The sequence below is a fragment of the Dama dama genome, chromosome 11 (genome assembly GCF_033118175.1).
Source record: "Dama dama isolate Ldn47 chromosome 11, ASM3311817v1, whole genome shotgun sequence".
Taxonomy (NCBI): Eukaryota; Metazoa; Chordata; class Mammalia; order Artiodactyla; family Cervidae; genus Dama; species Dama dama.
In genome coordinates, this window is record NC_083691.1 from 87883644 (window position 1) to 87909321 (window position 25678).

The window sequence follows — 25678 nt, forward strand, 5'->3', positions numbered from 1 at the left end:
ATAAGTAATCCAAGACACACTGATGTTTTTTAAAATAAATGGTTATAAAGTTACCAAGAACAATAAAAAAAAACCCCACAAAACGAGAAGCTACTTCTCCATTATCCAAATAAAGCTGAGGACAGCCTACATGCTAAAACTCAATACAGAAGACAGGTGGGGAAAAGAATCTGACAGACATGAATGGTAGATAATTTTTTAAAACTTTAAAATCTGGAAATAAACAGCCATAGAGAAAATTAGACAGCTCTTCAAAGTTAAGTGAAACATGATACTTCCTTTTATGTATTGGTGTTTATTTTATTCAACTAGATTTATTCAAGTAGATTCCAACTAGGAATCTTAAACTACCGAAAGCTAAGATAGTCTCTTCATATCAAGGAGGGACAGAAGCAAAAGCTGTGGAAGCAAGCTAACAGGCAGTGGATAACGAGATTGAGAACAGTAAACACAAGTGAGATACATTTACGGGTCTGATTTATAAAGAACATGAAATAAATTTCAGTACTATGTCATTTCTTATGACAAATTTTCAGCTTAAAAAATGAAGCTTTTATATATTTCCACTTTCTTGACAATAGTCAGTTACACAAACAAGTGTCCTTAATGTCAAATTCCACCCAGATATTAATGCATCCAGCAATCCATGCTTATGTCTAGAACCTGAAAAATGGTTATTCATATCTGATTTACATTATTCCTGTTTTCCTTCTAAGACTTATTTCTGAATATCTCCAGGAAGGGGAATCTGGAAAACTAAGGGTGAGCTAGTTTTTGCTCTCTTTTTAAGACAGGCACTTTTAAACTAACATGTCTGGGTGGTCAGCAAACAAAAGGAGTCAATAAACGTAATGGCCTCTTAATGATAAAATACAGATGAGTACAAAATACAAGTATTTCAATCCTGAATTCTGTAATTCTATATTTTGCCACACAGAGCTTCATCAGAAAACCCTCAGGTGTCCTTTCCCACAGCACACGTCATCATTCATCATCACTACAGGAGTAAACGTGACGAGCCTGACAAAGAAAAGCAGAACCACAACAGTGCCACGCACTGCCATGTTGCAGAGGGCTTACAGCAACTTCTTCACTCAGTAAGTGCCAACTGCGTATTTCATGTTACTGCTTACCCCCAAGCAAGTAAAGTCACTATCCTTCGGATCCTCAGATGTACCTGTTGGCTAAATTACGCAATGCTTAAAATATACCTTGGAATTTACCATCAACAACTACAGATACAGGTGTGTGACACTACTATATAATTATTTCAGTTAGAGAAATGTTCTATTTTGAAAGGAGTAACCAGTACTGGGTAAAAGAATAAAATTCCCATTTTCTGTATGTGGAAAAACATTTCAGTGGGGAAAATCATATTCAAATTGCTGGAAACAAAATAGGGTAAAAGTTGGTGAGAAGAAATTTGTAAGACATAATCATAGAGATTAGTCATTTTTTCATAAAACACACAATTCAGCACGTATAAAAGCTGAAAATAATTCTAAGAAAAAGTGGAAAACATTTACTGCTTGGCTTATTACTGGCAGAAGCTATCAATTCTAACCAAAAAGTTTCAATGAAATTTACCATGGATTACTAATGGAAAAGACCCACTCCTTCCAGAGAACTGAAAACATTTGCCACCTTCAATCAGGAAGTTTGTCAGGTTTTTTGTTCACTTGTTTTTCTCTGAGTGTAAACAGAAGTTATTCATCACTTTGTGGACTAAAGTAGGATATCTGGGAATACTTCATTCCTGATGCAATAGAGGGTAACGAACACTTCTCTTTTAATTATTTTTTTTTTCCAATTTAAATCTAGAGATTAATGTTTAATTGAAAAAATTAATACATCATTCCAAGCATTTGTTTTTTAACCTTACACATATTTTTCATTTTAAAAATCAAACCGTGTGTCCAAAATGTTTGGACAACTGTGATGAGAAAAAAACACTCTCAGTTTTCATGCCACTAGTCCAAGTCAACAAGCATATGCAGTATTCAGTGAATTTCCTGTGAGCTTTTTTTCCCCCTATGACTGGGTATTTGACCACATTTGTACTCATGTTATATACACTTTTAACCCTGATGTTTCACATAATCTTACATCATAGATTTTTTTTTTCCTCCAGAGAAAAGACATTTTATTTTTTTTTTTAATGTGCAATAGAGTTATCTTTATCTTTTTTTCCATTTATTTTTATTAGTTGGAGGCTAATTACTTTACAGTATTGTAGTGGTTTTTGCCATACATTGACATGAATCAGCCATGGATTTACATGTGTTCCCCATCCCGCTCCCCTTTCCTGCCTCCCTCCCGATCCCATCCCTCTGGATCTTCCCAGTGCACCAGCCCTGAGCACTTGTCTCATGCATCCAACCTGGGCTGGTGATCTGTTTCACCCTTAATAGTATACTTGTTTCAATGCTGTTCTCTCACAACATCCCACCCTCGCCTTCTCCCAGAGTCTAAAAGTCTGTTCTGTACATCCGTGTCTCTTTTTCTGTTTTGCATATAGGGTTATCGTTACCATCTTTTAAAATTTCATATACATGCATTAGTATACTGTATTGGTCTTTATCTTTCTGGCTTACTTCACTCTGTATAATGGGCTCCAGTTTCATCCATCTCATTAGAACTGATTCAAATGAATTCTTTTTAATGGCTGAGTAATATTCCATGGTGTATATGTACCACAGCTTCCTTATCCATTCGTCTGCTGATGGACATCTAGGTTGCTTCCATGTCCTGGCTATTATAAACAGTGCTGTGATGAACACTGGGGTACACGTGTCTTTTTCAGATCTGGTTTCCTTGGTGTGGTATTTCTGGGTCATATGGTCATATGGCCATTCTATTTCCAGTTTTTTAAGGAATCTCCACACTGTTCTCCACAGTGGCTATACTAGTTTGCATTCCCACCAACAGTGTAAGACGGGTACCTTTTCTCCACACCCTCTCCAGCATTTATTGCTTGTAGACTTTTGGATAGCCTGAGTTATTTTTTAATTAAAACTCAGACATTTGTAGCAAATATGTTATAATAACTATAAATGGACTATAACCTTTAAAACTTGTGAATCACTATTTTGTACACCTATAATTTATATATTATACATCAACTATACTTAAAAACTAACTCAGACATTTAATAACTTCAGTATTTTAGGCTAAACTATGTGGTGATTATACATTTTAGGCATAAACTGCTATTCACATTAAGTATATGAATTAGGTATGCATATCCCATTAAATATACATAAAAGACTTAAAAAATGTATTTACAGCTACTAAATATAGAGCCAGAACACATAAATGGTGGGATCTAATATGTAACTTTTCATTAATATTTTCTATTATTCTATCCAACTATTAAAATGATAAAACATTCTTTGACGTTCTACTAAAACACATCTATTTTCCATCATTTTCCACCACCTCCATCACAGTAAAAGAGAAATGCAGACTGAAAAATTATGCAACAAACGCAAGTGTAATAAATTTATTTCCTATTTCACTACACAGTTCAAAGATATCTTTCTTAGGGATTTGTTTCACAATTTTTGTTTACCTCTACATCAAGAGATTTTCTGAGAAAATAGGTACTCCTGTCATCATTATAGCAAAAGATGTAAAGAAACTAGAAGAGGAAGAAGAAAAAGAAAAATCTGTCTTGACCATGTTAGGATTATAGGGAGAGTACTTAGAAAGTGAAAGTCGCTAAGTTGGGTCCAACTCTTTGTGACACATGGACTACAGCCTGCCAGGCTCCTCTATCCATAGTATTCTCCAGGCAAGAACACTGAATGGGTTGCCATTCTCTTCTCCAGGGTATCTTCCTGATCTGGGGATCAAACTGAGGTCTCCCACGCAATAGCACTTAACCTCTCGGTAACTGTTTTTACATAAATCTTTATCACACTCTGACAAGTCTCTTTCATGGGTTGCAATCAAAACAAAAAACAGCTTTAAAAAAATTGTTTTTAAGGATAATCTTTAAAAGAATTTTTCCAGAAAATTATAACATTCCAGGGAAAGTGCCTGGCCTGTAGGGCAGCATCCAGGGTAAGCGCCTTATTTCAGGCACAGCAGTGACTATATGGACAATAAAGATTTATTTCTGGATGCCAAAAAACATACAAGATACAGTAACTGAAATAAGACATAAAACCAATGATGAAACATTTTTCTAAAACTACATATTGAGTATCATTTTCATTCAAATTGCTTTTACATTTATGTTCACTTTAAGTTTCTAATAATCTACCTAATATAGGAAAGGGAAATTTTTTCAACATGGGAAAGCTGACCAGCAAAATATATAGGAAAATAAAGTTTTATTCAGCATCAATAAATGCTGAACATTTTCAACATCATTGTCTCCCTTTGGATTTACACTGAAATTCTCAAAAGAAATGCATGCTTTATATTAATCCATTAGTAGGTAAGCAGTACGATCACAGAGAAAATGAATACTAACGACCTAGAAAAACATCTTGTTTTTTTCTGATGTTTTTCAGCGTATGTTGATTTTATTTCTCTGATCAACTTCAGAAATACAAAATGAGAGGCTCACCTAAAGTATAAAAACCTCAATACAATCTAGGAATGTAACATTTGTTTATGGAATGTTCATTTGAGTAGACACAAAAACTAATGTGAGAATTAAAAAATAAATTATTCAAATATTTAATTAAGTTATCCTTAAATTATTTCTCCATAAAATAAAAATCCTTTTAAGTGACTGAATACTAAAACTTAGTCCATAACTATGTGCAATCAATATCCCTACAAGTAACATGACTAGCATGCATATCTTAAAAGGTAACCATGGAAACGTAGTTACAGTTCCAACTATACATTTATTCCTATGTAACTTTTTAGCATTCTTGCCTGAGAAATCCCATGGACACAGGAGTCTGGCAGGCTACAGTCCATGGTGGTCACAAAAGAGATGGATATGACTTAGTGACTAAACAAAACACAACAAACTTAGTAATAATTTTTGGATTTAAATAATGTGGTCATATTTAACACATTTGCATAGCAACAAAATTAACTTATTCTCTCATAAAATTAATTTAAATACTGAATTTTAGCGGAAATAACCTAAGATAAGATACAGTAACTTTTAATCCAGTGTGAGGAAAATCAGATGGTATAACAAAGTCTTCTGTACTGGGTTTTGCCCCATTACACCTAATTACAGAGCTACCAAACCAATAAAATGAAAATGATGAAATTTTAATACTAGCACATACCATCACTCAGCCAAGACAATCAGCCAAATTAGTAGATACTTCATAAACCTCCCAATTTAAAAAGGTCTGTGCTTCTTCTCATTTCAACCTTCCTCTAACATGTCAGGTCTACTCATTTTTCTTTTCTGTACTGATAAAAATCTATTTAAATCATTTTTAAAATCTGAAAATATATGAGTTTAGTAATAATGGCCATATTATGGCTAAACACTTAAACTTGGGCAACTGAATAAATTTCTCTTGATTTCATTTGCCCTTTCCTATTATGACACTATGAAACAAAAACTAGAAAGGCAAACATTTTGTAACACTTGACAACATTCCTGGAATGTTCTACCATATTCTACTATATTAGTGGCAAGTAATTTAATGTGCTGAGTGGTGTTGTTTTCTAAAAACAGGAACATCTCATTTTCCAAAATGGGAATGAGAAAGATGAGGGTGAGGGACTCTTAACATTTCACCTGCTATTCCTCATTTTCACATACTGTAAAGTATTTCTTACTTAACTTATATGCAGACTACATCATGAAAAATGCTGAACTGGATGAAGCCCAAGCTGGAATCAAGATTGCAGGGAAAAATATCAATAACCTCAAATATGCAGATGGCACCATTCTTATGGCAGAAAGTGAAGAATAGAACTAAAGAGCCTCTTGATGAAAATGAAAGAGGAGAGCGAAAAAGTCGGCTTAAAATTCAACATTCAGAAAACTAAGATCATGGCATCTGGTCCCATCACTTCACGGCACACAGATGGGGAAACAATGGAAACAGTGACAGACTTTATTTTTTGGGGCTCCAAAATCACTGCAGATGGTGACTGCAGCCATGAAATTAAAAGACGCTTGTTCATTGGAAGAAAACCTACGATCAACCTAGACAGCGTATTAAAAAGCAGAGACATTAATTACTTTGCCGACAAAGGTCCATCTAGTCAAAGCTTTGGTTTTTCCAGTACTCATGCAAGGATGTGAGTTGGACAATAAAGAAAGCTGAGCGCCCAAGAACTGATGCTTCTGAATCGTGGTGTTGGAGAATACTCTTGAGAGTTCCTTGGACTGCAAGGAGATCCAACCTGTCCATCCTAAAGGAAATCAGTCTTGAATATTCACTGGAAAGACTGATGGTGAAGCTGAAACTCCGATCCTTTGGCCACCTGATGCGAGCAACTGACTCATCTGAAAAGACCCTGATGCTGGGAGAGATTGAAGGCGGGAGACAAGGGGATGACAGAGGATGAGAGCGCTGGATGGCATCACCGACTCAATGGACATGGGTGTGAATAAGCTCTGGGAGTGGATGATGGACACGGAAGCCTGGCGTGCTGCAGTCCATGGCGTCGCAGAGTCAGACAGGACTGAGCGACTGCACTGAACTGAACTGAGCTCAAAGTATTTCTGGCAATGAAACGAGATCGCCATCTAGTGGCCAGTGGGGTAACTGATAGCTTACTCAATAGCATGCATAGAAAAATGGTCACTGTTTATAAGCAATTTTCAAAATAACATGGCTACAACAAAATGAAGTCAGAATATGGGGAGAGAGAAACTAAAATGAACACATACTTCATATGAGGATCTTTGTATCTAGTAAAAAAAATCTCATAAAAATAACTACTTTCTCTCTATAGAGGCTTTTATCATTCATTTAAAAAATGATACTAGAGATAAAAGAGCCTAATACAAACAAACAAATCACTTTTTGTTTCAGTTACCTACTTTAAAGCTGTGGCTTCAAATTTACTGTTTTATAATTTTTCTAACAACTATTTTATAGATTCAGCTTTTGGAATTAAGTTCTTTGAAGGTAAAATCTGCACAAATTCTACTTAAAAAGTTACTAAATCTGTTCCATATAGTTGACCAGCACCAGGTTGTTACTGAGCATTTGTTAGCCTCTCCCTCATTCACTTCTTGTGTTTTGTGAACCCTTTTGTTTCTTTCGGGGGGGGAAGAAAAGGCTCCTAAAAAGCAATTAAGAGGTCAAAATAATATCTCAAAGGCTAAGAGGGAACATAAAGTGCTATTTTTTGAGAAGAAAATAAAAAATCTTAGATCATTTGAAAAGTGGCATGTCGCCTGCCAGAATGACTGGTAAGGTTGATAAGAATACATAGAACATTCACAGAATAAAGCAGAAAGATTTTGGTTTTGGTGGAGGGTCCTGGAAAGAATCTCCAAGCGCTAACTATAGTTCAGTGTGGCTCCCGAAATAGCCTATTACATTAGGCTTGTGTTTTTGTATACTACATGCTAGCAACATAAGCGAGCCATTTCTTGAATACAATGCCTTACACAAAATTATTAGCATAGCTCTCACACTTAAAAAACAACTTGCTGGATACACTATAAAATGGTCTACAAAACGTCATCAATATTACGAAAGACAAAAGTTGGTAAAGTTTCCAGATTAAAGGAGAACAAAGATATGACAATTAAATGAAATAAAAGGTTCTATATTGGATGCTCTTCCTTATCCCAAATCCCCAAATGGTCAAAAATAATATTCTACAGACCAATGACAAAATTGGAAAATGGACTTCAGACTAATTTTATAAAATAAAAATTTTACTAAGTTCCAAGAAGTTATTTGTTCAGATTTTAAAATGTCACATTAAAAATTAATATTTTAATCAAAATCAGTAATTTACATAAGCAGTAAAGCTATATTTTCCTGAAATAAACAATCTGTATTTAGAATATTATAAATGGGCATACTTAAATAATATACCTTGCTTGTCAAAACTACAGATCAGACTGTTTAAACTACCGAACAACTGCACTCATATCACAGGCTAGCAAATAATGCTCAAAATCTCCAAGCCAGGCTTCAACAGTACAGGAACCGAGAACTTCCAGATGTTCAAGCTGGATTTAGAAAAGACAGAGGAACCAGAGATCAAATTGCCAACATCCGCTGGATCATCAAAAAAGCAAGAGAGTTCCAGAAAAACATCTACTTCTGCTTTATTGACTACGCCAAAGCCTTTGATTGTGTGGATCACAACAAACTGTGGAAAATTTTTATAGAGATGGAAATACCAGACCATTTGACCTGCCTCCTGAGAAATCTGTATGCAGCTCAAGAAGCAACAGTTAGAACTGGACATGGAACAATAGACTGGTTCCAAATCGGGAAAGGAGTACGTCAAGGCTGCATACTGTCACCCTGCTTACTGAACTTATATGCAGAATACATCATGAGAAATGCCAGGCTGGATGAAGCACAAGCTGGAATCAAGATTGCTGGAAGAAATATCAATAACCTCAGATATGCAGATGACACCACCCTTATGGCAGAAAGCGAAGAAGAACTAAAGAGCCTTTTGATGAAAGTGAAAGAGGAGAGTGAAAAAGTTGGCTTAAAACTCAACATTCAGAAAACTAAGGTCATGGCATCCAGTCCAATCACTTCATGGCAAATAGATGGGGAAACAGTGACAGACTATTTTGGAGGGTTCCAAAATCACTGAAGATGGTGACTGCAGCCATGAAAATAAAAGATACTTGTTCCATGGAAGAAAACCTATGATCAACCTAGAGAGCATATTAAAAAGCAGAGATATTTCTTTGCCAACAATGGTCCATCTAGTCAAAGCTATTGTTTTACCAGTAGTCATGTATGGATGTGAGAGTTGGACTATAAAGAAAGCTGAGAGTCAAAGAATTGATGCTTTTGAACTGTGGAGTTGGAGAGTCCCTTGGACTGCAAGGAGAACTAACAAGTCTATCCTAAAGGAAATCAGTCCTGAATGTTCATTGGAAGGATTGATGCTGAAGTTGAAACTCCAATCCTTTGGCCACCTGATGCAAAGAACTGACTCACTGGAAAAGACCTCGATGCTGGGAAAGGCTGAAGGCGGGAGGAGAAAGGGACAACAGAGGATGAGATGGTTGGATGGCCACCACTGACTCGATGGACATGAGCTTGAGTAAACTCTGGGAGTTGGTGATGGACAGGGAAGCCTGGTGTGCTGCAGTCCGTGGGGCTGCAAAGAGTTGGACGGGACTGAGTGACAGAACTGAATTGATGGATCAGAATATATCCCAAACTCCAAAAAATTTTCTTTGATTACTAAAAACATAATTTAAGAGGTGTTCTGACAATTATCTGATGACATACTTAACTTAGTTCATTATTTTATATTTATTTATCTTAGAATCTAATTTCAAAATTATTTTTGCTACCACATTCAAGTATAAATCTATCAATTAAAATTATACCACTGGACACAGTACCAGATTCAGGCATATATCTAAACTTTGGACAAAGAAATTTCTTTACTCTGGAATAATAATCACAAAGGAAAGGAAAATACTAAATTTCTAGATAGTTCCAAGACAAGAGTATTAAATTCGCTATAATTCCATATATTTACCAGAATCACCGCTTATTTATTAAAATACACACTTACCAGAAAGTGCACCGACTTGAATAGTTTTAAACAATAAGAGTAATACCAGATTTCCCTTTCGACTCTAAACCATAAAGATAAAAGCCCAGTGTTACACAGAGACTGAATTTCAGAACAAGTTCTGAATGAACTTGACATTGAACTTAAATTTCAGAACAAGACAAAATTAAAAACTTTTGAGAGGTCATACAGTTTGAAAGTGAAAGTATTAATATTTTAACAATGTGGAAGCAGATAAAGAGAAACCTTATCTTACTCTGTTCAGTTTTCCTAAATGATTTACTATTAAATTTTGGCACCGATCTGAAGTACTTAAGTGTTTACAGCTCCAAATGTTTTACTTCATCAAAAAACATATTGTACATCTGATATCTATTTTTTCAAAATAGACAAATCTAATGATTCAAACATCTCAATCTTAAAAAAACAATTTAATATAACACCAATATTTTTATAAGAAGTTTGAGGTAGGCTGGGAAGTGGTGTGTGTTTTTTGTTTGTTTTTTAATTTTTGCTGTACCAGGAGGTTTGTGGGATCTTAGTTCCCCTACCAGGGATTGAACCCACACTCCTTGCATTGGGATGCGCAGGGTTTAACCACTGGACTGCCAGGGAAGTCCCAAAAATAGTGTGTTTGGAAGCACAATAATTTTTTGAAGTTGAAGGATAGCAGCAGTAATCCCTTCTCAAATACATTTTCTATCCATCTAATTGCATTTAAACTACCAACCATCAAAACAGACTACTTCAAGATTCATTCCCATTGCTTTCCTTACTTATTCTTCCTTAATAATCTAACTGAATGTGTGTCTATTTTCATAAGTAAGAATATGAGTAAAAGCAAATACAAGAAGAAGAGCAGATAGTTTAAAAAAGTGAGTAAACAAACATCTAGGTTAAAATGAGGAGATGCCAACTGCTTATTTTTCTTGGCAATACCTGTATGTCACTGAGAGTCTAAATAAAACATAAACTTTTTATTCTACTTAAGAAAAGGATACATTTCTTGGAAGATAATTCCACAATCAAGGAAATAAAAAAGTAATTTCAGTTGATAATCAGTTGAATATTGGCAAAATATCTACCTAAAGTACTTTCATAGTTGAATTTGTAAAAACTAATATTCACTGTCAAGTATCTACAGACTTGTATAGTTTATCTATCTGTCTTTCTTCAAAAAACTACTGTCTGCAATTCTAATGTTTAAGAAAAACGTTAAAAACACACAGAAATTCAATTAACCAGGTTTGGATCACAGTATTGTCACGAAGCTGCCAGCCTTTACCCTATCATTTTCAGTTATAGGTTACTGAAAGAAAAAAATGATATTTTATCATTATAACTTTAATGATAAAATAAGTAAACAAAAGTACTCATCCACTAAGATACTGTAAAGCACTAGTTACAATGTGATTTACCTGAGTCATTTCGTAGATAAGATGACATGGCAGGGATGAGGCAGGACTGACTGAGCAGCTCTAGAAGCACAGAAGGGAGGGCATTGCTGTTCTGTCCTCTACTCTCATGAGATGACTGAGCTTCTCCATTTACAGCACCACTTGCAGGATTTATGTAACTTGCAAGAACCTAAAAATAAAAAGCCATGGATTTAAAACTGAGTCTTAGCTTCACAGATTTAAAATCCCATATTTTATGTTAGATGTTCAGTCTGAATATGAAGAGTATATATTTTCAACTCAATCAATGCTTCATACTACAGGTTTTAAAAATGAGAGTTTTTTCCTTTACATTTTCAAAAGAAGATATGTTTCTCATGATGACGTACAGTGCTATGACCAAACATATAGAAGCAATCCACCTAAGAACATGAACTTAAAAGCTTAGTTGCAACTTTGAGATTACTTATTTTACTGAGTAGGTTTAATTTATAGTTAAGGGTGATGAAATCTTAGAAGTCTATATGAGAATAAGCTTATCCTAGAACTGCAAAAATAGTGCTCAAAGACTTAACTAATGCTTGGAAAAATAAAAAACAAAACCCTAATTTTAGTCAATTAGCTGATGCACGAACAAAAGCTAATCTTTAAGAGCCTACTCTTCTCATTCTGCACTAAAAACTTTATAAACTAGTTCACCTTGCCCAATTCTAGAAAACGCAATACAATGTGAGAAACAAATGTGTAAATAGATTTTTTTTAAAAAAAGAGAGTCCAGATATAGTGGTTTAGATGAGAAGTTGACAAGAAGAAAGTCAATATGGTACATTCCTGTTATTGGACAACTTCACCTTTGTCACTTTCCTCTCAGTGAAGAGGCTAAGAGGGAAGAATTCAGAGTTGCAAGCACTGAAGAGCAATCTTTATCTAGTATCTTAAATGTACTGAGGGCAGGGAGAAAGTTTTTTCATTTAAAAATGAACTTTATAAAAAGTAGCTGAGGATAAGGCCAATAAAACTTAAAAATCAAAAAAATAAAATAAAATAAAATAAATAAAACTTAAAAATCAACACAGACACACAAAAAAAGACGAACTATTATCACTGGCAATATCAACTGTACAAATATACCTGCAGGAGACAGGTAACATGTTCCTCTTCCAGCCTCTGTTTGGTTAAGGCTTGCTCCACATCCCATCCAGAAGCTGTGGAGCCTGTTCCAAAGCCAGTCCCTTTGGCCCAATAGAGCTGCTGTTCCTCTGTTGATGTAGGGTTATGAGAGCTTGATACCTGTGGCTTGTAACAAAACGAAAAGAATTATTACTATTTGCTTTTATCTATCCTCAAATTTCCAGTAGAAATTTAAATAGTTTAGCTGCTATGGAAAATAGTTTGGCAATGCCTTAAAAAACTAAGCAAAGAATTACAACAAGACCCAGCAATTCCACTCCTACGTATATATCCAAAGGGGAAAAAAACAAACAAACTGATACTCAAATATATTCCACTAATGTTCATAGCAAGACCACTGACAACAGTCAAAAAGTCAGCCCAAAAGCCCATCAATGGTTATATGGATAAATAAACAAACTATGGCATATAGATACAATGGACTATTATTCAGCCATAACAAATAACTAAGCACTGATTCATGCTACGTGGATGAGTCTCAAAAACAATATGTTAATTCAAAGCAGACAAGACAATGTTACAAAGGTAACATAGTGTATGAATTCATTTTTATGAAATATCCAGAGCACATAGTGCGGAATGCAAAGTGGTAGTTATCAAGGTTAGGGGAAGGGAAAAATGGGGAGCAAATGCTTCTATTTAAGAATAAACACAAGAAACTTTTATCAGTATTTAAAATAATCTATCAGGAATAGATTGAGTAAAGCATCTAAGGGCCTAAAGAGTCAATGACTCAAAATTAAACAGAGAAAGCAGAGAGAGGAGTGGAGAGATATGAGCCAGATCTTCTCGGACGACTCTGTAATGGTATCATGTGTTTTCAATCATAGCAAGAAAGTCTGCTTTTATTTCTAGAAGGAGTACTTTCCAATTTCTTTTTTGTTCAGAATATGATGTGCAGAAAAATTTCTTTTGGAGATAGAGGACATATTAAAAACGTGAATGTTGTAGAGAAAAAAAAAAAAAGACTGAGAACCACTGGTTTATTAATATAACCTCAAACTCAGTAAAGGTCAATTCTTATTATGATTACTGTTGACTATAAAATTAATTCTGTAATAAGAATCCTCCTTTAAAGAATTTTCATTAAAATATTTGCATTTAAGTATTAATTTCAAGGGTACTCTGCAAGTATTTTAATAGGAACATTTCAAGAAAGAATATTATGTACAAACAATACTTTCATAAATTGATCTGGAGAGTTGGATGAATCTATGACTGAATAATTCCATCTTTCACATTTTATAAAATAAACTGTTAAAACAAATCATAAAAATTTGATTACCATACATTTACCACTAGAATAATTAGGGTTATTGATAAAAACAGCTATTCATTTTTTATAAAAACATTTCTAAATGTAAAGTAAAACATATTTACAGAAAGAACACAAAACAAGTATGTAAAACTTAATGAACTGAAAACAACTTAACCACGCAGGTCAAGAATTAAACCATTGCATGCAAGAAATTGCCCTTGCTCCCTCACACTCTCATTCCTCTACAAAACTAATTATAATCCTGATTTTTATACTCATGACTTCCTTTCTTTTCTTTATAACTTTACCACCTAAACATGAAACTCTACTCACTATAACTTATTTTTATTTTTAACATTATGTAAGTGGAATCATGATGTACATATTCCTTTATATCTAGCTTGTTAGCTGTGATTATAAAACTCACCAGTTCTATTATATGTCGTTGGCTATCGCTGTTTACTTTCATTACCTTCTAGCATTCTATTACATAACAGACTACAGCTTATCTGCCCACTCTACTGTCTTTTACGTTACTTATGGTGGGACAATTTTGAAATCTTACACATTGTGACTGATGTGTACTCAATGTATTAAAGGTTTTCACTTGTACTTCTCTGGTAACTAAAGCAATAGATGACCCTTTCACATTTATTAAATATTTAGATAGCCTCTTCTGATGAAGTACCCACTCAAGCTTTTCATCTGGTATTTTTCTATCTCATTGTCAGCTTTTTCCTTTGGGAAATTTTTTAAATAATTACATTTAATTATTTTTAATTGAAGGATAACTGCTTTACAATATTGTGTTGGTTTCTGCCAAACATCAACATGAATCAGCCACAGGTGTACATATGTCCCCTCCCTCTTAAGCCTCTCTCCCACCTCCCTTCCCATCCCACTCTTCCAGGTTGTTACAGAAACTTGGTTTGAGTTCCTTTGGGAAATTTTGGAAGCTCTTTAAATATTCTGGATATAAGTCCTTTATCAGATACATACAAATATAGCCTGCCATTCTGTGACTTGCCGCTTTTACTCTCTTAAACAGTGGAGTTGATCGATCATAAAGGTATCTCTTACTTTTTTTGGTAAAATGGTATTGTTATATGTTATACATACTATAGACATTTAGATTCACCATCCAGTTAGAATGAATGTTTGCATTTAGAGCACAGTAGGGTCTAAAGATTCGTTTTTGTTCCATATGAGTATCTAACTGATCCTATCACCATTTTCTTCCATAGTCACCTTTGTCATAGTATCAGAAAACTCTATATATGTAGATGTCTCTATGTCTGCGGGGCTTCAATCTAACCTTCTGTAAATACCATAGCTTAGTAATAAGTTTCAAAATATGAGACTACTAGATATACTGTTTCTTATTTGAAAATGTTCTGGCTATCCTTGACCCTTTGAGTTTCTGAATGAATTTTACAATCAGCTTGTCAATTTCCACCTAAATAAACCTGGAGTTCCATCAAACTTAAGAATCAATTTGGTGGGACTTCCCTGGTCCAGTGGTTAAGACTCCACACTCCCAATGCAGGAGCGATGGGTCCTATCTCTAGTCAGGGAACTAAGATCCCACATGCTTCAAGCTGAGCAAAAAAAAAGAAAAAGAATCAACTGGGGAAGAAATACTAATGAAATGGTGTGTTTTCTACTTCATGAGAGGTAAACATGGACAGAGACCTCAGTTTATTAAAGTCTAATTAATAAATACTGTTTACAAAGTTTTATATATTTTATGATGAGAGGTCTTACATATATTTTTCATGTTTATTTCTCAATATTTCCTATTTTTGATGCTATTTTAGAGGACATCTTTAAAAAGCTCATTTTATGTTTGTTGCTGGTATACAGAAATGACTTATTTTTATATACTGAAACTGGAAATTATATCCTCATTAAACTCACTTAGGCCATCATTCATTTGTAGAATTTCATACAATCAAATCATCTCAAAACAATCAGGGTTATTTCTTTCTTGTCTTACTATACTGACTAGAACCTTACTGTATTGACTAGAACTTTCAAAAAGGAAAAGGGATCACAGTATAAATTCAGTGTAACCTGGTAAATGAAAAAGCTTATTAGGCTATAACATCTTTTTTGCTTAAGTAGATGGATTAACTTAAGGCTTTCTGAAAGAACCTAAGAAAGAAGAGAACAATTCATTTTATCCTCTTTTAAATAACCTTTTTGTTTGTTTGTTTTAGAGGCAAAAAAAAAAATCAAAACAAAACAAACTGTGCCCCTCTCCCCCAGCCTCTGAAGTACTAATTACTTCAGAAAAAACTATGCCTGTACTCCATGAATCTAACCATTTTTCATGATCTAAAGAATTAAAACTGAACCTACCTCTGTTTGATTGAGGCTAGAGTTTGGAACTCGTGGGGCATGGTGGCTCAGAGCAGACAGACAGACAAGAATGAGGTGGAGTGCCCCAATTTCCAAAGCCATCCTCCGAAGAAGCACACCATCATCAGTTGTCAAAGGCGTAGTGCTGAACAAGCTCCGAAGGACATGGAAAGGCAAGGTTGGGAGCACATTGGCTGATGGAGATTGCAAGATATGACCTAGATTAAAAGAAGAGAACACAAAATTAAAAAATATTTAAAAACACAATAAGAAACAACACAGAAGCTCACAAATTTATAATGACAATATAAAATTTTATCATTATATTTATCAAAAAGTGACAAAACAATACCATAAATGAAATTAAATACTTAATATTTAATAATAGTGTCTAAAAAGACATCAAATATATAAACTCCAAAAGAAAGTTGAAATATACTCATATGATACTTGTTACAGACTATGTCAAAATTATTATAATCTAAAAATTTAAACTAAAAACTAACAACTAAAACAGCAGCATAAAAACTTCCTTACAAGAGTATGAAAGTCTTGCCCTGGAAGTAGTTTCAACCATGAATGCAAGAGTTAAACAATTGCAATAAAGTTTTCTACTATGTTCTAGCTATAGAGTATTAAATGTAAAACAAAACAAACAAAAAAAACACTTCTACATGAATGGGAAATGAGGCAACCACGGCAAAAAGATATATCAAAATTATGTTTTTTAATAGACATTACTCTTTATTCACTAGACACAGTTTGAAATGGCCTAAAGACAATTTTTTTTCTTTTCAGTTTAGGGTTATACCTACTGTCTCATAGTACGAGTCCTAAATTACCATGGTTCTTACACTCTAGCTACTTAAAAAAATCAGCTCAAGCCTTTAGAAATTTCTGATTAAAATAAGTATACATAATTTATATCTGAATAAACAACCAGGATGTATTTAGTATATGGACACTGTAATTTAATAACAGTTATGAACATACTTAAAATTATGCCAACATTTTTCAAGAATTCCATCAATATGAAAACACACAAAAAACTACATACACAATACTCAGTAGCTTCCAAGTTAAAGGATTCATGAATAAATTCATATAGTTTTATTGCATTATATGTACTTTGTTGTACAGGGTTTAAGACTGCATACTTTCTAAACAGCATGTGAAAGACATCACCTCTAATCAAAACCACATGATTTTAAAATAACATGAAAAAAAATTCTGATTCTCAAATGTAATGGTCATTCCCTGAAGAACTAGAGGTAAACCAAATGAAAATATACTTGCCAGGCTACTACCCTATAATTTTTCTTTGTTTTCTTCTATTAACAAAACTGTCAGCCCAATGGAAATAACCATCATAGCTTTCTGTTATGATTCTCTACTATCATTATATTATAAAATACATTATATTTTCTTCATTCTGTTCTCCTTCATCTAAATATTGTTACCAGATTCACAGGAAAATTCTTTAAAAAGATTCTCATCACATCACTACATCACTTATCATATTTTAATAAATCTTAATCATTATTCAGAATAAAATCTGAAGGTCTTAAGAAGCTTTTCCATGATCTGTTATCAATAACATCTGTTTAAATGAGTTCTCTGTGCTGCTTTATGCAAATTTCATCTGCCCTCTCATATAACATGAGCATATAAACACTGCTCAAAGCAGTCCTTCTTTCTGAAATAGCCATTCTCAGTCTACAACTGATGATTCCCTTCAAGGGCCATTAAAAACTATAATGCTGTTTTATTCATAAGAAAATAATCTCATAAGTCTCCATAATACTGTACTTCTCTCAAGGCTTTTATAACTTAAGTCTATATGTGTATAGACATTCCTCATTGCTATTACTGTTGCACATTAGCTACTTGATGGTCGAATCTAAATATCTCTCCTTCATCTTTAAATGCTTCCAAAGATGACCAGCAGTTTTGTAAGCACATTTGAATTAACTTCACACAACCAACCTACATTAAATTTCATTAGTAACACTCAACACTTACTTCCTTCTCCATCATCTGTCACTCCCAAAACCAAGCGAAGAAGGCACTGGGCGTGTTTTCTCTCTTTTAGTAGCACTTCAGCATAACCCGGAAGCCGAAGAAATAACCCAAAAGCAGCCAAAGAATGGGCAGGTATGGGAGACATGGTCTGTACTGCTGACTTGATAGGTGGGGGTTCAGCCGCAATGGTTTCTGGTGCTTCGTAAACTAATTCCCCTGATTGTTCAATAGTCACCCATTCAAACTGATCACTATCCTTTGGTTTTTCCTGAGTGGTAGACGTTACAACCGGAGCACTCACCTAAAGTAAAAACAATTTTGTTTGGCTATTTGTATGTTTCAACATCAGGTTCAAAGTAAAGACTTGAATTCAAATGATCTCTTTAAAATGTAAGAATATAAAAATCAATAAAGAATGTATAGCTGAATCACTTTGGTGTACACCTGAAACTATAAAACATTGTTAATCAACTAAACTCAAATCTGAAATAAAAATGTTTTAAATCAATAAAAGGACATGTTTTTTAAAATGAGTTACATGATACCATAAGTATGGTGGTATGTGCCAAGTACTTCTACTCTAAAAGTTACTATTTTCTCCTTTGTAATTAGTTAAGTATCTGTAGACAGAGTCTTTGAAGACTATGTAAATACCTTGTTTCCCACTCAACTTTGATCATTCGAGTTAGCATGTTTATAATGTTTGCAAGAAATAATAATTATTATGGTAGCTGCCAAATGGTGTTTTCTAATTCTTTCATTAATTCTACACTTATTGGTTGGCAGTGAACAGTACACAAAAACATTTCCTTCTTCTTCATCTATTTATTCATTCATTTATTAATTTAATTATTAATTAATTCTAAAGTTACTCTGCAATTCATGGGGTCGCAAAGAGTTGGACATGACTGAGCCACTGAACTGAACTGAAAGTTACTCTGCAAGTAATAATCTGTTACTATCATTTTATCTGATGACCAAGTAGAATCAGGCTTGGAAGTGGAACCCCTTTAAAGGAGACTTCTGTATCTAGGCTCATCTTGTACATTCTCTGCCCGAATCCTAGAATTTTTCCAAGGGGCACTGATTTCTTTTAGTGGAAATGATACTTTACAAAGCAGATATGGGACACAGGTATGTACACACTGCCTAAGGCAGTCTGACTCCATGCTCTATAAGCAAACAAATCTACGAAAAACATGTATAGACACATATATATGTGTAGGCTTCCCAGGTGGCTCAGTGGGAGAATAATTTGCTGCAATGCAGGAGACAAAGGGCATGGCAACCACTCCTGTATTCTTGCCTGGAGAATCCCATGGACAGAGCAGCCTGGTGGGTTACAGTCCATAGGGTTGGAAAGAGTTGGACATGACTGAAGCAACTGAGCATGCATGCATGTATATGACTATATATATAGATAAGCTTTCTAGCCTGCACTCTTCCATGTGTCATCATCGTGAAAAACAAAGATAACGTAACTGTTACAGGTTAAAGGAGACTAAGTTCAGTTCAGTTCAGTTCAGTCGCTCAGTCGTGTCCGATTCTTTGCAACCCCATGAATCGCAGCACGCCAGGCCTCCCTGTCCATCACAAACCTCCAGAGTTTACCCAAACTCATGTCCATCGAGTCGGTGATGCCATCCAGCCATCTCATCCTCTGTCGTCCCCTCCTCCTCCTGCCCCCAATCCCTCCAAGCATCAGGGTTTTTTCCAATGAGTCAACTCTTCACATGAGGTGGCCAAAGTACTGGAGTTTCAGCTTCAGCATCAGTCCTTCCAATGAACACCCAGGACTGATCTCCTTTAGGATAGACTGGTTGGATCTCCTTGCAGTCCAAAGGACTCTCAAGAGTCTTCTCCAACAGTCCAACTAAAGAGACACCTAAATGCAATATATCATATGACCCTGAATTGAATCTATGACCACAAACTTCCTCAAACCATGCCAAAGAAAGTGACTTTTTTTCTTTTCCTTCTTCAGAACATTAGTGGGACGACTGGCAAAATGTGAGTAAAGAGCTATTCACTGACTTATTTTTATCGTTAACCACAGGTAACATTTTCTTCTTTCTTTCCATGGCTGTCTGTTTTTTAATTATACATCATACATTATTGACGAGATGTTTAACTCTTAAGTTTATAATTAAGAGTTTAGTTTTATTTTAGAAAACAGTCAAATTACTAGTGGGTCAGCTTTATATTAGAAAATGATTTAGTTTTGTATTAGAAAACAGTTTTATTACTGGTGGGTCAATCTTAAACTTATGGAGGCTTTTATAAATTTATTAGAGTCTGCTGTAGTTTTACCATTATTTTTCAAGTGAGTCCCTGATTACCAGTATGTCATCTATACTTTTTAATTCAAATTATTACTGGGTCAGCTTTATATTAGAAAATGGTTTAGCTTTGTATTAGAAAACAGTTTTATTACTGGTGGGTCAATCTTAAACTTATGGAGGCTTTTATAAATTTATTAGAGTCTGCTGTAGTTTTACCATTATTTTTCAAGTGAGTCCCTGATTACCAGTATGTCATCTATACTTTTTAATGTGTGACTCATTTGAAATTTCAATAGAAAAGCTGAAGATTTTTACCTCTAACTTGGAAGGAACAGAATTACAAATTGTTTCTTTCATGCTGGACAGACACTGACATGTCTGGACAGTTCGTTCAGCCTTCCAGTTTTCTCTCAAGAACTCTTAAGTATTCAGGAGCCAGCTACAGTTGTTCAAAACTTCATGTGCAGAATTCAGAGTACCCCATCTATGGGTCCCTTCTTCCTGAATTTCCCCCCTTTTAATCTCCAGCCAGAATGGAAGAACCAAACTTCTCTAAAGCTTTTGCATGAGTTCTATCATCTCACCCCACAGAGACTGAGGAGTAGTCTCAGAAGATTAATCTCACCCAGTGTGGTTTTATTCTTTTCATGTTTAAATCCTCGCCAACAGGTGCCTACTTTTGGTCACTCTCCAGAGCCTTTAAACAATTGCTTTTTCTTTTCTTTTAAAGACAGTCTGTCCAGACTTAATATATAAGGAGAGTCCATCATAAACCTACTATCCTATATTACCAATTTACCTTTTATGGAAAGAGTAGTAGTGGTTGAAGAAAATGTCCAAAATCCTCTTCATTGGGTATAAAACTCTAGGATGGCAGATTTTTTTTTTTTTTTACATTTCAAAGAAGTAATTCCCTGGCTCCCAAGGTGTCTGATGAAAGGTTAGTTGTTAGAATTATTGTTACTGTTTTGAAAGAAATGGGTTTACTGTTTTCTGGCTGGTTTTAAGCTTTTCTCTTGTTTTTAAGTAGTTTATCATAATGTTCTTAGGCATAAATATCCTATTTGGGATTTAGAGAGCTTCTTAAATTTTGGATTGAGGTTTTTTTAATCATAGTTTTGGAAAATTTTCTTCCTTTCAGTATTGTTTCTGTCCTTGTTTCAATTCATTCTTTTTCTGTGACCATAAATACACATCAGAATTTTTCACTTCTAGCTACACGTCCATATAGCTGTTATGTTCTTTTCATTCCTTACACATCTATGCTTCAGTCTGGATTATTTCTTTTGACATATCTTCTCTACTACTAATTTTATAATCTTTAAGTGTTTAATCTGTTGAAAAACCCATCTAACAGTTCTTAATATGAAATATTAGACATTTCCAACCCATTCTATAAGGCAGTATTACCCTGATGCCAAAACCAGACAAAAACATCCTAAAAAGAGTACACACCAAAATCTGTATTCATTTCCTATATGCTTTGCTGAAACACATCACCACAAACTTACTGACTTAAAACAACACAAATTTATTATCCGAAAGATTTACAGGTCAGAAATCTAAGTCTTATGAGCTGGAATCAAAGCTTTGGATCCTAAGTATCAAGTGCTCTTTCTGGAGCCTCTTGGGGAGTGTTGGTTCCTTGTGTTTTCCAGCTACTAGAGACCATTCACATTCCTTGGCTTTCAGCTGCTTCATTTAAACCTCTGCTTTCATCATCACATCTCCCTCTTTGACTATGCCAGTACTGTCAAACAACTTTCTTCATTCCTGGCTCGGGGTTAGATGACTGAGGGGATCCATGACTGATCTCTTCACACAGCCCTGTATGTGACTGACTATACTAGCATCTGGATTTTTCTGAGGTTCCAGCAAACACTGAAACCACATCCTTGCCTTTCTCTCCAGAGCATGCTTTTCTGATAGCAAATCTCTAACTTTAGCATCTTCCCTCAATTTATCTCTTTCCTCTCACATTTTACTATTAGTACCAAGAAGAAAACAGATAATTTCACACTTAGGTTGGAAATTCAGCTGAATATCCAAGTTCATCACTTACAAGTCCTGCCTTCCACATACAGGACACAAATACACTAAGATTTCTATCACTAAAAGACAGGGAATCTCCTTTTCTCCAGTTTCCAATAACATTTTCCTCATTTCCTACTAAACTATACCACTAGTACTTTTAACATCCATATTTCTACCAACAATCTGCTTAACACACACACACACACACACACACACACACACACACACACACAAAGGAGATAAAATTACAGAGAATAACTTCCCTACCTCAATCAACAAAAATAAAGAACTTCATATTTACAGCTCTCCATGTATCACACACTTCCTTCCTTTAATAAAAGGACATTTAAGGTACACAACTCAATGACAGCAACATTAACAGACAGGGGAAGAAGTTAATGTTTTAAAAACGACTTAAATAGAAATGGCACTTAAAAAGAAATAAAAGTGAAGCAAAAAGACATAGTGTATTTGGGTAGAAGAATATACTACTATTTCACTCCCCTATTTTCTAGTAGTATCTATAATTAATATCACATCTTAAGAAGTGTAGAAATAAAAATGCTACAGTGTGATGACCTTGGCAAATGTGCTCGGTTTACAACATTTCTTTACTAACAGACAACCAGTCCATCCTAAAGGAAATCAGTCCTGAATATTCACTGGAAGGACTGATGTTGAAGCTGAAACTCCAATACTTTGGCCACCTGATGCGAAAAGCTGACTCATTTGAAAAGACCCTGATGTTGGGAGAGACTGAGGGCAGGAGGAGAAGGGGACAACAGAGGATGAGATGGTTGGATGGCATCACCGGCTCAATGGACATGAGCTTGGGTAGACTCCAGGAGTTGATGATGGACAGGGAGGCCTGGCGTGCTGCAGTCCACAGCATTGCAAAGTCGGACACAACTGAGCGACTGAACTGAATTCTTAGAAAGCTCCATATAGGCTGAACTATGAAGGATTTATACAATACTCAAAGACTTTAAGGGAAAGGGTACTTCAAAGGTTAAGTTAAACATAAACAAAAAAATGGTCTTTGCCATGGAGTGATATAATTAATTGGGAATCTTATCTTACCTGTTGAATTACTTCTGGATATAACATGGGTAATCTTTCTGCAATAAGAGCCAGTCCACCCATTCCTGCAAAAACTTGTAATGGTGACTGAATGGGACAGGTTTCAAGTAAAGATTCATCCAATATCCCATCCATACATTCATCACTTGGAGTGAGAGCCTCATCATCGGGACAACTACCAAGTAAATCTCCATGATCTAGAAGAATAATCGCAAATAACAGCTAAAAGAGAGGATCTATTTTTATAATATTCTTTCATTTACAAAGCAGATGCTATTGTCATCTCTCTATTCAACAAAAGAGCATAACTATCCCGTTATTCAGATTTAGTTATTTTAAAGCTAGATGCTACAAAAATATTTAAATAACTTCTGATACTGCTCCCTGTAGCTGTTTCACTACACGGTCCAATCAGGATCAGCATCATATTGAGAGCTTTTGAAATGTAGACTCTCAGGTTGTACTCTGGACCTACTGAATAGGAATCTGCAACTTTATAATGTTCTGTAGGTGATTTGCAAGCACACTGAAGTCTGAAAAGTATTATTCTTTAGGGCAAACAAGTAAAACATCAGAGACTTCAGAAAATATTAATGTATGTGCATGTTATGCTCTAAAAGTATTCAATTAGGAAAAACTGAATACTGACAAAAAATTTTTGTACTGAAAACTGAAAATTATACCATATTGGTTAAGTCTGAATCACTCACAGAGGAAAACCAAAAGCATATGTTCACATACAACCAGATCCTATGAACATTAAAAGAGACAAATTATCTTGCTGAAAATTTGGGCTAAGGAAATGTATTAAAATTTATTAAAGAGCACAAAGGGCAAATAATTAAATACTGAACTTTAATCAAGGGAAACATTGAAAATAAATAAGATACCATATCCACACTATGAAAATCATTGCTTAAATAGCATTTATAGTAGTGATATACTAGAATCAGAATGCTTCAACAACTGTGAAACAGATAAATTGTTATAAACATATAAAAATAGGAAGTAAAAATGCACATTTGTAAATATTTAATTGAATATATAAAAAGGTAAGAAACTGTATGATCCCACTTTTGTTTGAGAGAAAAAATGTTTATGAGCACAAAATATCCCTCAATATAAATTATCAGTAAGTTGGAAATTCTAAATGAGGCCCACACTTTGATTAGAAAATTATGAACAATTAACATGGCTCATTCAGAAATAACATTTTTTAAAAATTAGGAAGGCCCTGGCAGTCCAGTGGTTAGGACTACATGCTTTCACTGCTGAGGGCCCAAGTTCAATCCTTGGTCGGGGAACTAAGATTGAACAAACTGAATGGTGTAGCCAAAGGGAAAAAACTTAAAGCATATGGGCCCATAAAAATAAAGTGATGCTACACAAGGAATTAACATTAATTTCCAACAGAAATAATGGCAATCTTCTATATTCACAAATAACTCAGTCATAAAGAAAAAAAAATCTCAAGTTGATGTAATAAAATGTAAATTAAGTAATCAGCTACAGAAATCCCTGCCTGCTCAGATTTCAGACTGTAACTTAAAAGAAGTATCGTACACGTACCTTTTTCAGGGTGCAGTCTTTTAAAAGAATCTGTTTTTGACAGACTTGGGTCTGTGATAACTCTGGATCCCAATTTAACAGTCAGGTCTATTGAACGGTAACCTTGAGGAAGCTTTCGGTCATATAGCAGAGTTAAAAGTTGAGCAAGTGTCATTTCAGCTGGCAACGGCTGGCCTAAAAATGACAAAGCTGAGTTAAAACTGGAATCCAAGAGGGAGACATTTACTTGATTCAGTTTATTCAATCCCTTAAAGCTTTTACTGAATTACAGGTCAACAGTTTGATTCTGACACCAATTTCAAAACAATATAAAAACAGGCAACACAAAGTTTACAAAACTCAAATCTGTTTCTGACAAGTGTAAACAATAATGTCTATATAAAGTGATGGACAGGGAGGCCTGGCATGCTGCAGTCCATGGGGTCACAAAGTCAGACACCACTGAGGGACTGAACTGAACTGATACAAAGTGTTAATTAGTTACTAACCAAATCCCACTAAGATCTGAGCAATGGTGAACAGGGACCAAAAAAAAAAAAAAAATCCATAAATCTGGAGTTGGCAAATCTTTTCCAAAAAGGCTAGATAATAAATATTTTAAGCTATGGAGGTCATATGGTCTCTGCTGCAACTACTACCTCTACTGTAGCAAGAAATGACAATGGACAATACATAAATGAATGGACATAGCTGTATTCCTATGTAAAAGTTTTTTGAAATTAATTATTTTAACTGAAGGATAATTTCTTTACAATACTGTGGGGGTTTTTGCCATACATCGACGTGAATCGCCCATGGGTGCACAT

The 25678-nt window shown here is 34.7% G+C and overlaps 1 protein-coding gene across 8 annotated transcripts in view; it reads right to left on the reverse strand.

The window, feature by feature from the left end:
* BIRC6 (baculoviral IAP repeat containing 6) overlaps window positions 1-25678 on the reverse strand; it is a 208280-nt gene that overhangs the window by 44658 nt on the left and 137944 nt on the right. For all 8 annotated transcript variants that reach the window (XR_009694811.1, XM_061155637.1, XM_061155638.1 and 5 more), the window contains 6 exons: window positions 24873-25046; window positions 23304-23500; window positions 17908-18208; window positions 15886-16103; window positions 12207-12371; window positions 11097-11265 (listed from right to left, as the gene is read on the reverse strand). Coding sequence is in view for 7 of the 8 variants with exons in the window: in XM_061155637.1 (XP_061011620.1) it covers window positions 11097-11265; window positions 12207-12371; window positions 15886-16103; window positions 17908-18208; window positions 23304-23500; window positions 24873-25046 (1224 nt within the window). In the remaining variant the exon portion in view is untranslated. The remainder of the gene's footprint in view (window positions 1-11096; window positions 11266-12206; window positions 12372-15885; window positions 16104-17907; window positions 18209-23303; window positions 23501-24872; window positions 25047-25678) is intronic.